General features: G+C 36.5%; 1 protein-coding gene across 1 annotated transcript in view; it reads left to right on the top strand.

Annotated features, from left to right (window-relative positions):
• Itfg1 (integrin alpha FG-GAP repeat containing 1) overlaps window positions 1-12,387 on the top strand; it is a 152,786-nt gene that overhangs the window by 95,599 nt on the left and 44,800 nt on the right. The window contains exons 9-10 of the mRNA XM_036186693.1: window positions 820-914; window positions 3,167-3,339. Coding sequence (XP_036042586.1) covers window positions 820-914; window positions 3,167-3,339 — 268 coding nt within the window. The remainder of the gene's footprint in view (window positions 1-819; window positions 915-3,166; window positions 3,340-12,387) is intronic.

The raw sequence follows: 12,387 nt of genomic DNA, 5'->3' as shown, positions 1-12,387 counted from the left end.
TTTGAGAAGCCAAAGAACAGAAAACTCTGTAACTCATGAGTTGAAGTTCATGCTGGCTAAAAGGCACTTAAAGCCACTTATAGATCCCCCGTATTTAAAATTGGCTGTATAATAAAGTTACTGTGTGCATACATGTGTTTCTTCTGTCTCAATATAGATAATTATATAACAGAATCAAAAACTACCTTTTAAAAAGTTGATTATGTTCGGGGGTAAAAGCACTTACCTAATATATGTAAGCACCTGAGTTCAGTCCCCAAAACAAAATAATAATTAATAGTATTAATTCTGAATAAGTTTTAAAATGACTTTAAATCAGGATTAACCTCAATAATTATATATAATAACATCTAACCACAAAGAATTTTGCAATTTAAAGCAAGACTCAGAGAAATAAAGTAAGATACAGTCTAGATAATAAGTGACAAGGACCAGAGTGGTGGTGTTTTTTTGTTTGTTTGGTTTGGTTTGGTTTGGTTTGGTTTTGGTTTTTTTTGGTTGTTTTGTTTTGTTTTTTGAGACAGGGTTTTTCTGTGTAGCTTTGCGTCTTTCCTGGAACTCGCTTTAGAGACCAGACTGGCCTCAAACTCACAGAAATCCACCTGCCTCTGCCTCCTGAGTGCTGGGATTAAAGGCATGCGCCACCACCGCCTGGCCAGAGTGTTGTTTTTTAATGGCTCCCCCTCATTATAAAGCCATGTGTCAAGTTGTTGGTTTTGTCTGGATTGAGGGAATCATTTAACAAATAGGAGCTTTAACTATCCCACATGAAGCCCTTATTCTGGACTGTTAATGGACTCCTGAAGTTCCTTTTGACAGATGGAGATGGACACATGGATCACCTGCTGCCAGGCTGTGAAGATAAAGACTGTCAGAAGAGTGCCATATATTTAATGAGATCCAGAACAGGGCAGGTATGTCAGCTTTGGGGATGCTATAAACGATGTTTGTACACTTGAAAAATCTTGATCGTTAGAAAATACATCTAAAGAAGCAGAACAAAATAAAATCAAAAATTACATTATAGAATTCTTTGCTTTACCTAAGTAAAATACATTTAAATTTTTTCGTTCTTTCATTGAGGTAGAAAATGCTGCTGTGTTGATTTTTGATGAGGAAACGCCATTCTAGATCCTGTAGTTAAATTAAATGTAGCATTTTAGATGCCAGCAATATAGAAAGCACATTATAATAAAAACCTACGAGGAAGATAATTCCGTTTTTGTTTCCATGTGCAGATCCATTCCATTTCTCATGCTGACTTTTTGCTCGTTGCCTCAGAGTTTAGAATCATGAGAGTCACAGTGGAGGATTGATATGGAAATAATAGGTCCTGACACTTTTAGAGTTAGGTAGCTTTACTTTCTTGGAGGATCAATAAATCATAGAATATCATGCTGACTTTTATAGCTCTTTTGAATAGGAAACATCATATTTTATATTCAACAACTTAATAAAACACATCTTTATATATTCAGCATTTTAAAAATCATTGAATTATTTTATTATCTTTGACTATATTTAGATAGTTGTGAATCATTTAAAGCACTAGCTCAAGAAACTTTCCATCATTGGTTCATAGATATAAAAATATACAATAAGAATCCTTGAAAATTATATAGTTAGTTGGGAACGGTAGCACATACTTTTAATCCCAGCAGTTAGGTAGCAGAGACAGACAGATCTCTAAGTTTGAGGCCAGCCTGGTCTACAGAGTGAGTTCCAGAACAGCCAGGGCTATACAAAGAAAACCTATCCTGAAACGTGGGGAGGAAAAGGAGGAAGAAAGAAAATTATATAGTTACCTATATAAGACAAATGTCACAGTTCTTTGATGGATGTTATAGATGCCAAATTGACTGAAAAGTGTTTTAATACAGTTATCTTAGCAGGAACACTTTATCTACCATGTATTTACCCCTCATTCATAAACCATAGACTGCTTCAGAAATTTGGGGAGCAGGGGTTGGTTCTGATTTATTGTTGGGTTTTGTTGTTGTTGCTTATTTAATTGTTGGTTTTGGTTTTGGTTTTATTTTGTTTTTGTTTTTGTTTTGTTTTGTTTTTTGAGACTGGGTCTCCCTGTGTTGCTCTGGCTGTCCTGAAACTCACTATGTAGAACAGGCTGACCTTGAACTCATGGGGATCCACTTGCCTCTGCCCCCTGAGCATTAGGATTAAGGGCATACAACCCCACACTGGTCCCTGCTTCAGAAATTTGTAACAATTTGAAAGAAATTTCTAGCTTTTTTGTAAAATGTAACAGTTTTGTTTTTTTCAAAATCAGGTGAAATTACTTAAATGTTTATCTTTTAAAGTTCACAAAATATAAAGTAATGCTTTTTCATTAAATGAATGTATCCAATGTCTTTATCATTAAGGGTCTTCCCTCTTCCCATGGCAAATTACACTTTCTTAGGAAAACTTATAAAATGTTGGTGATTGTTTTTTGTTTTGTTTTGTTTTTGCTAGACCATCCTTTTCTAAAGAAGCCATTTTTAATATAGTTTAGTTTGCAACAATAAAAATTTATCAGCTGCTTGTGAGGGGAAAAACGCATGTTTGGCCACCTGCCATGTGAAGTCATGTGTACCTGCTTCCACTTATGACATGTCCAGGTTCAGTGACTCTAAAGGGAACATGGGCACATCTGTAATGTTAGTGCCATGATTTCTACTCTTCAGATCTTAATGTTATATTAATTTATCAAAGGTTGAAAAGAGCTGTGCAGTCAGAAGAGGAGGGAAGAAGCTCACTTTAAAGGCACCCTGTTCTCTTCATTGTGGTCCTATAGAAATAAGAAGCGTTACTAAACATTTGCTTCTAGCTCTTTGGGTGTCATAGCTCATCCTCCTTGTCTGTGCAGTGCCTGTCAGGTGAGGATGGAGCTTTTCATTCCCAAGGTGGAATGCATGTTATGAGGGACCTGTGGCTCTGTGTGCTGTTCAAGCAAAGATGCTCATGACAAAGCCTATGGAAGACCAGTTCTCCCAGGGTCTTAAACGTACATCAAAGTATCAAAGTAAATTGTAATAGCCTATCCTTGTGTAAAGATGAAAAAGTAAAATGATAGCTGTCTTAAACATTTTAATAAATCATGCCTCTTGCAAATAATGACTGTTTTCCTAAAGTGATTGTGATTAATCTTTTTCCTCTTTATCCTTAGTGGGTACCTGTGCTTCAGGATTTCAGCAACAAGGGTACACTCTGGGGCTTTGTGCCATTTTCACATGAAGAACAACCAGCTTCAATCCCAATTCCACTCACCCTTCATATTGGGGACTACAACATGGATGGCTACCCAGATGCTCTGGCCATATTAAAGAATACATCTGGAAGGTATGGACAGTAAATTGCATGACAGACACTTGTAAAATATCTTCACCACAGCAACTTGTGACTGACAGAGCTTAATCTGGTACAGTCTCTCCAAGGAGGGTTTGATGGGCTCAGCTCATGGTTCCTTGACTTAAAAAAAAATTCCTTTTTACAGATTCATTTTACTATAGAGAAAAAAATGAACATTCAATGTAAAATGAAAAGATATTTTTCATTCAGCAAAACTTGAACTTTTAAAGATCAAGTTTTGTTGTTGTGTTTTTGTTGTTGTTTTTCCTAAAGATGAATGAGACTGAAGATTGGCGGTTAAGAGCTGATGCTAGACCTCAGTTTCCGCAGCACCGTCTGTCTGGCTTTGGGAAGATCATTTAAGTCAATATTTCCTTACTATTACTTGTTTTCCAGAAGCGCCAGAATTCTCAACGTGATTATTGATACAAACATGAGTTATGTAACTATGTTCATAATATAACCAGTGATTTGAACACTGTGGCAGGTTTTTTCTTTTAAAAAATACTAGAGGATAAGCTGAAATTCATAATTAGCCCAATATTGCCAGTCTCCAAGAATGCAGCTGCCCCTAAGTCCCTCTTGTTTCGTTCCTCTTACAACTAGTTGTATTCCTTGAGAGGTAATCTTTCCTGTATTACTTACCCACAGTTCATCTAAACATTATTTCATTGTTTACTGTAGCAGGGTCCTGTGTTGTTGTTCCCTTTTGGGGGTGGGGGCCAAGTAGGCTCTGTAGAGTCAAACCCCACAGACTCTGGGAGAATGTAGAAACAAGGAGCTCAGTTTATTCAGGAAGAGGCAAGCCTTATGTATCCTCCACCCCTCCCTGGGGGAGGTCTGATGAATATGCATCTGCTGGTGTGACATGGCTGCCTCTCATTGGGCCAGGTCATCTCCAGATCATGTCTCAGCTGCTGTTGCTAAGGCAGACCCAGGCTGGCTCTCAGAAAGTATCTTTTTTACTTGTTTGGGCCTAATGGCCCACAAGCCTGTTAGAGATGAGTCATCCTACAGTTTACCTCAAAACACCATGAGTGAGTACCTCTAATATACTTTTAGAAAATTGTAAATAATCTGAACTTAAATTCATCTAAGACCCTTAATTTGAAGTTAGTTTTACAGAACTTTTTTAGGCACAGTCTTCATGCTGTATTAATGTTTGTGTGCTCTCTATTCTATGTGTGTGGACAAATGAACCGTGAACATCACTCTTTTTAACAATACAGTGGTTGGCAACGTGCTACCTGGAAGGTGTTGCTACAAGATCACAGATTCCAGGACAGCCTAGACTGTGTAGTAAGACCTGTCCTTTTTGAAGAGAACAAAAAAATAAAGCCTCACAAAAATGAAGGAACATAAAATTGCTTTATTATGGGACATCAGCTGTAGTCACATAAATAATACAACTTAAATTCTTTAAGCCTGATTTCTCATCCTTAGAAAATCATCCAAATAATTTATATTTTTCTTATAAAAGTTATTTGTCAATTTTTCTCTTTTAAGCTTTCAAATATTTAACCTGAATTCTTTAACTTTTGGCTTGTAATGATGATATCCACAATTAATCAACTGATACACATTGAATTTACAGTAAAAAAAAAAAAAAAACCTCCTGATTTCCAAAGCAAGCATTTTAACTTAAATAACTCAGAGAATCTGTTTAAAGAAACCTTTTGCTTTATTTTTTCTATGGATATGGGAAATGTACAAGCTTCCTAATCTGCAACGATTACACAATTAAGTATCTCCTGCATATACTTCCTGGGAATGTTTGCTGGTTGTTTGGCAAAATTAATTGTGGTTTGCTATGTCACATACCATGTTAGTGTTTCCAACTGTTCAAATGTTATTAAAAAGAATAGCCTATTTTTAATATCATAGCCTACACTATTGGTTCTTTGTTACAGTGATCATATTTTTGGTTCTTTGTTACAATGATCATATTTTTGAAGCATGCAGCAAAAAATTATTTTTAAGGAACTATTGATATCACAACCTGAGTCAAGAATTTTGAGATACTCTTAGTTCTCTATCCAGGAGTCACTCCTAATGATGGCATTTCACTTACTGACTGATTTTCCCACTTTGTTTCTACAGTTATTTACACATAATTTCAAGATTTGATAGTTTCTTGGGTTAGCATTATAAATTGTCTTTCATTCTTTCTTAAATTTATATGTTTTGTTTTGTTTTGTTTTGGAAAAGGAGGGCTGGAAAGATGCAGCTAGAGCACTTGATATTCTTACAGAGAACCTGGTTTGCTTCTGGAGACCCACGTGGTGGCTTATAACTAACTACCTATAACTGATTCCAAGGAGCCAATGCTCTCTTCTGGCCTCCATGGGCACTAGGCATGTTATGCATATACATACATGCAGACAAAATACTCATACACATACAATAAAATAAATATTTTAGAAAAATGTTGTCATGTTTCTGGGTGGATTCTCAAGTAGCTCCCTAGAAAAATCTCCATTCTCTGAGAGCTTCCCAGTCTTAAAAGTCGTTTTATTTCCCTTAAAGTTAATTTGCCATTAAATCTTAACGCTCACTTTTTCTGTTATAAAACCTTATGTAATCTATTACTCTGGTGCAGATCACCTGTGCTCTTCTGTCTAAGATTGACAATGTTGTCAATGTAAATATCCTTTTTTCTTTAAGCTTTCATTAGAAGGGCTTCTTGATCTATTCTGCTTTTTTCTGCCCCTACACTTTGACATTGTTTTCCCTTTTTCTTTTTCACTGTGTTCTAGAAAAGTCTTTGCTCAACCGAGTAACTATTTTGTTACAAAAGTAAATAAGACAGAACTAAGATTTATTCTCTTGTATATACTGAACAAAACCTTCTGATGTGTCAGTGTCTTACCCTCCTTCCAACTTTCCTGCCCTCCTCCTTCTCCCAAGCCTGCCCAGCCCCTCTCCTTTTTGGTCTGTGCTGAGGATCAACCCTACAAAATCACTCTACTACTAAATTTCATTCCCAATTCATAGCATCGCTTCTTAACCAAGTACTCTTAATTTGTTGCATTCTATCAAACTTGAACTTCATAAAATAGAGGCAGCAACTGGTGTGCTTTGTGTGCCTCAGTGGACCTGTGATGATTAGTTTTTAAAGTGTTGACTCCCACAGCCTAGACTCATCTGAAAAGAGGCCCTCAGTTGAGGGATTCTCAAGTTGGTCTGTGGGCACATTTTGTGAGGGATTGAGTGGGAGGACTATGCCATTCCCTAGGTAGAGGATCCCTGCCTATGTAAGAGTGAGAACAGTGAGGTGAAAAAAGCATTCAGCATGGATGTGTGTGTTTCTCTCTGCTCTTCTGGGATGTGGGGTTACTAATGGCTTGAGTTTCTGCCTTAAACTCCCCATAATGATGGACTATCACCTGGAATTAAAACCCCAATAAACCCTTTGCTTACCTAAGTTACCTTTTGTTAGGGGGTTTTATCACAGCAGCAAAAGTGAAGCCAGAACTGGGCCAAACATTTTAATTTTTTAATAGATTTTTTTATACAATATATTCTGATTACAGTTTCCCCTCCCCCAACTCCTCCCAGAGTTCCATTTCCCCACCCACCCAAATCCACATTCTTTTCTCTCTCTCTCTCATTGGAATACTAATAGGGATCTAAAATATCAATGGTGATAAAAGCAAAAAAACAAACCAAAAAAGGACAAAACCAACAAACAGGAAAAAAGAAAGCCAAAGAAAAAAGCACAAGAAACACATACAGAAGTTGAGACACACACATTCACATTATACATACCAAGAAAAAGGCAAAAAGGAAAAATAAAAATAAAAAAAACCAAAAAATATAAAAACAAAATTGGAAATCATAAATATAAGCAAGAGATTTGTGAAGTAAGGTAAAGGTAAGGTAGAAAAGAAAGAGAGAGGAGAGGGAAGGAGGAGGAGGAGGAGAAGGAGGAGGAGGAGGAGGAGGAGGAGCCCAGAAGGAAAGATGCCCAGATAAAGCACTGTGAGACTTAAAAAAAAAAAAAAAAAAACAAAAAAAAAAAAAAAAAAAAAAAAAAAACCTCCAAAAATACTGTTGAGTTCATTTTGTGTTTACCATCTACTGATGGACATGGCCTGCACTTAAGTCTGGTTTGTATACCCACTGAGACTCTATGAAGAAACCTAATTGTTCTTTTGTGAGCTGTTATCAATTAGAGATAGCATCTAGGCTAGGGATGGGTGCTTGTGTCCACTTCCTCTCTCTGTGTGCATGCTGCCACAGTCTCTGTCCTGTTGTGTCTAGAAGCTCTTGTTTACTTGGTGTCCTCCATTCATACTGACCCCTACAATCTTCTAGGCCTAAATCTTTGAATAATTGTGTAAAACTGGTTAACATTCACTAAAGGGAAACCATGTAAAATTTAAAGATAATAGAAAAAGCATAGATGTTGAAAGCCAGCCACATTATTTGTGGAAAATTTTAACACCTCTCAGCCATAGCCTTATAAGCACAACAGGTATAACAGGGGTAATATTTTGTGCCTCATAAGATTGTAAGGATCAAACTAAACAAGGTATCCTTGTTCTGTACCCAGCAAATAGTACATGAGCATTCTACTGAGTAATGTGCCGCTCAGCACATAGTCTCAGAACACGTGGGAAAGTGCCTGCCTATCTGACAGCACAAGTGTACTAGCACTATCAGGAATATCTAGTCCAGTGACATTCTTCCCCTCTGTACCTAGTCAGTGCAGGATCTTAAACCTTGCTGGGAATCTGAAGAGCCACCCAAGCAAAGAGCCCCTGCAGAAAAGCTAAAGCCTCTGTTAAGCCTTCCTTATAGTCAGAATGCTCCCTCTAACCACCCTGATTCCCAAAGACAGTGGTCCATGTCTGTCCTCTTTCCTTGGAAGCCAAGCCTGCAACAATCATTGGGTTAGTACTAGCCTCCCTGAGCACCCTTCTAAATGTGTGAGACACACACCCAAGTGGCATGGTTGCCTTCCTCCTTCTAACCAGCACTGTGGAGGCAATGACCTAGAAAGACTTGAAACAAACTGATATGTAAATGGATCTAGAAGAATTAGAAATAACTTGCTGGATATGGTAGCACATTTCTTTCATCTTACTAGTATTTGGGAGACAGAGGGTCAGGAGATCAAGGTCATGCTCAGCTACATAGCATTTTTGAGACCCTGTCTCTAAAGAAAAAACAAGGAGAAGATATAACCTACCTTTGAATACAAAATATGGCTGTACTACAGAAGGAGAACAGCATTTACTGAGGCCCAGACAAATTGTCTGGCAGAATGGACATAAAGGAAATTGTAAGAAGTAGTATGTATGACAGATCCAAAATTTGCTAAAATGTTGCCATTGTTATGTTCTTTTGTAATTTGAGAGTGATAATACTTGGCCTTTCAGATTACTTTTAACTTTGGTTCTAAGTAAGCTCCTGTCACATATAGTTTTGACAATTTTCAATAATTTCACTTCTCCAGGATAAATACTTCACTGAAAATTTTTTGAAATGTATGTATGAGTCAAGAAAATCTTAGAATCTTGGGTGTCCATCTCCAGATTTAAGAATATTTCAGTGAAATCACCTTTCCCATCAATTGAGGAATACTTCACTTGAGAATATTTTGTATATTGATGAGATATTAAATTTACTATGTAGTTTCAGAAATAATTATCCTTCCATGAATTATGTCAAGCACTTGATGTTTTCAAAAATGTGTCAAAAATAGCATGCTCATTCCTCTCTTGAGTCTCCAGGGAGCAGAGTTGTCATGAAGTTGGCTCTGGGGAAGGCAAGCATAGTTGACTTAGGAATTAATCTGACAGGTAGTTGAAGAATTCACTGGAACACTTACGGGGACGTTGGCTACTTTTATGGCACTATTATTACGGGGACTTTTCTCTGTTTAAGCCATGGCTATACTGTAGACAAATTTCTAAATGGTCTTATTAAATAAACACAGAGCCAGAAATTTGGGTGAAAGACTTAGAGAGATCAGAGAAAGCCAACAGCCAACCTTAACTCACCAACTCTGCAGCTTCCAAATGCACGTTACTTCCTGTCTACCCATGCCTTCATTGCCTTGCTGTTCTGCCCTCTCATTGGCTATCTTAGCCCAGCTACCTCACTTCCTCTTCCTATACAGCTCTGTCACTTCTGTCTTTCTGTACCTCCAGGTCTCCATGGTTGGTACTGGGATTAAAGGTGTATGTCACCACACTTGGCTCTGTTCCCTAGTATGGCTTTGAACACAGAGATCCTGCCAGCTAAAGGATTAAGGGCATGTGCTACCTGACTTTGTTTACTTAAAATGGCTGGCCTTTTCTCCCTGATCTCCTGGCAAGCTTTATTTATTAACACACAAATAAAATATCACCACCTTTCCCCTTTTTTTGATTAATAAAAATTTTAAAAAGTTCTAACTAGTATAAGAAAAACTATATACATTAAGTACAATAACTATACAATATATACAAGCAGTAAATACATCAACAATGTCTAATCCATTTGCATTGACAAATTCAGAGAAAATATTCCATTATCTATTTTGCTGAGTTAAAAATGTACCTAATTCACTTACTATCCTATCTTGTATTACCAACAGGAAACTGTCTTGTCTTTCAAACTTACACACTTTATACCTCCTTAGTGGGTTTCTTTTCTGAATTTCTTAACAAGGAAAATTGTTACTACAACTATCTAATCTTCAGCTCCCTTAGAGACCCAAGAAGGAAATAATATTACCTAGTAAAACAGGGAGTGCAAACAATCAACTTTTAAAAAACTGTGAGTTGACAGAACTGCCGGGACTATCACCACACTGCACTACACTATACATTGTAACTGCAAATGACATCACAGAAGCTGAGTGTTATCTGTCTATATTAAAGCATTTTTGAGTGTGAAGAAAGTATTTTCTAAGGTTACTATGTAATAACACACTATCTGCTTAGGTAAGCTACATATATTCATAACTAAAAGAAAATATGGTCTACTCTATATTGTGATTTTTTAAATATTTTTCATCTACTTTATTAATGTTTTATATTATCTGACACCTTTTTGATATAAATAAACATCCCATAAAATATATGCATTGAAAATGTATAATTTAATGGTCTTTGTTACAGTTTTGTTGGGTTTTGTTTTGATTTTTTTTTTTTTTTCAGTTTTTTGAGGCAGGGTTTCTCTGTGTAGCTTTGCGCCTTTCCTGTATCTCACTCTGTAGCCCAGGCTGGCCTCAAACTCACAGAGATCCTCCTGCCTCTGCCTCCCAAGTGCTGGGATTAAAGGTGTGTGCCACCAGCACCCAGCTTACAGTTACAGTTTTACATTGTCTTATTTATGGTTTCTATTGCTGTAAAGAGACAGCATGACCACAGCAACTCTTATAAAAGAAAACATTTAATTGAGATGGCGGCTCATTTACAGTTCAGAGGTTCAATCTATTATCATCATGGCAGGGAACATGGCGGGATGCAGGCAGACATGGTGCTGGCTACATCTTGATCAGAAAGCAACAGAAATTGAACTCAGACACTGGGCAGTATCTTGAGCATAAGAAACCTCAAAGCCCACCCCCACAGTGACACACTTCCTCCAACAAAGCCACACCCACTCCAACAAGGCCACACCTCCTACTAGTGCCATCCCTGTGAGATTATTCCTATTGCATTTAAACTACTACACCTGGCCAACCTTGCCCTGGTCATAGGGAATCACTGTGTAACTTTTGTCTTTATATCTATTTATGTGACTTATTATATTTGTTGACTTGCATATGTAGAACCATCCCTGAATTTCAAGTGTAAAGGCAGACTGATTGGGATGGATAATTTTTTTTGTATATGTCTGTATTCAGTTTGCAAGTGTTTCTTTGAGCATTTTGAAATCTTTGTTCATCAGGGGAATTGGCCTGTAATTTTCTTTTTATTGTTGCATCTTTACCTTGTTTGGGTTTTAAGGTGATAATCCTTTTATGGAGTTTGGGATTATTCTTTCTGTTTCCATTTTTTTTTTTTAATAGTTTAAGGAAGATTGGCTGAAGATCTTTGGTGGAATTATGCTGTGAATCCATCCAACTCTGGACTTTTCATAGTTGGAAGGTTTATTACTATTTCAATCTCTTCTTTGGTGCATGTCTGTCTGGGTTATTCATCTTTTGTTAGTTTAATTTTGGTGGTTTGGCTGAATCTAGAACTTTGTTCATTTCTTTTAGGTTTTCCAAATTAATAAGAGTACAGATATTATTCCCTTATTTTTTTTTTAATGTTTGTTGTAAAGTTTTCCCTGTTGGTTTCCAGTCTTGTTGGTTTGAATCGTAGTCCAAAGGTCTGTGAGTCTTGTTCAAAAACTGGGTCTTGGAGTTGTTGTTCATCATATTGTTTTCTTTGTTTTTGTTTCATTAATTTCTGCTCTGATTTTTATTATTATTGGATTTGAATTTAGTTTGTTCTTGTATTTCAGTTGTTTGAGTTATAGTTATTAAGTAATTTATTTATGTTCTTTGTGATTTTTTTAATCTAAGCACTTAAAACTATAAGTTTCTCCCAAAGGACTGCTTTCTATGTGTTCCAGTTTTTATTGTGTTGTATTTTCATTTTGATTTAGTTCAGGATTTATTTTTATTTTTTTTGTGTGTGATTTCTTCATTGACCCATTTACCATTCAGTAATAAGATGTTCAATCCACATGAATTTGTGTTTTTACTAGACATTTGTTTGCTATTGGTTTTAAGTTTTACTATTTTATGGTCAAATAGTATACTCAGGAGTTATTAGAATCTTTCTGAGTTTGCAAAGTTTTGTTTTGTGTCCCAGGGTGGGGTCTGTTTTAGTGAAGCTTCAATATGATGCTTTGGTGTTTGGATGGAATATCCTGTTGACACCTAATTCCATCTGATGTATGATGTCATTTATTTCTGGTGTTTTTCTGCTTTTTTATGAGGTGGGGAGCAGATGACGTGTGTATTGGAGAAAGTATGGTACTGAAATCACCTACTATTATTGGGTTGTTGTTAATCTGTCTTTAATTCCATTAGTACATTTTTTATGAAAT

The sequence above is a fragment of the Onychomys torridus genome, chromosome 5 (assembly GCF_903995425.1).
Source record: "Onychomys torridus chromosome 5, mOncTor1.1, whole genome shotgun sequence".
In the NCBI taxonomy this organism is placed as follows: Eukaryota; Metazoa; Chordata; class Mammalia; order Rodentia; family Cricetidae; genus Onychomys; species Onychomys torridus.
The sequence above is the reverse complement of the archived record's forward strand: the minus strand, read 5'-3'. Positions and strand labels throughout refer to the sequence as shown.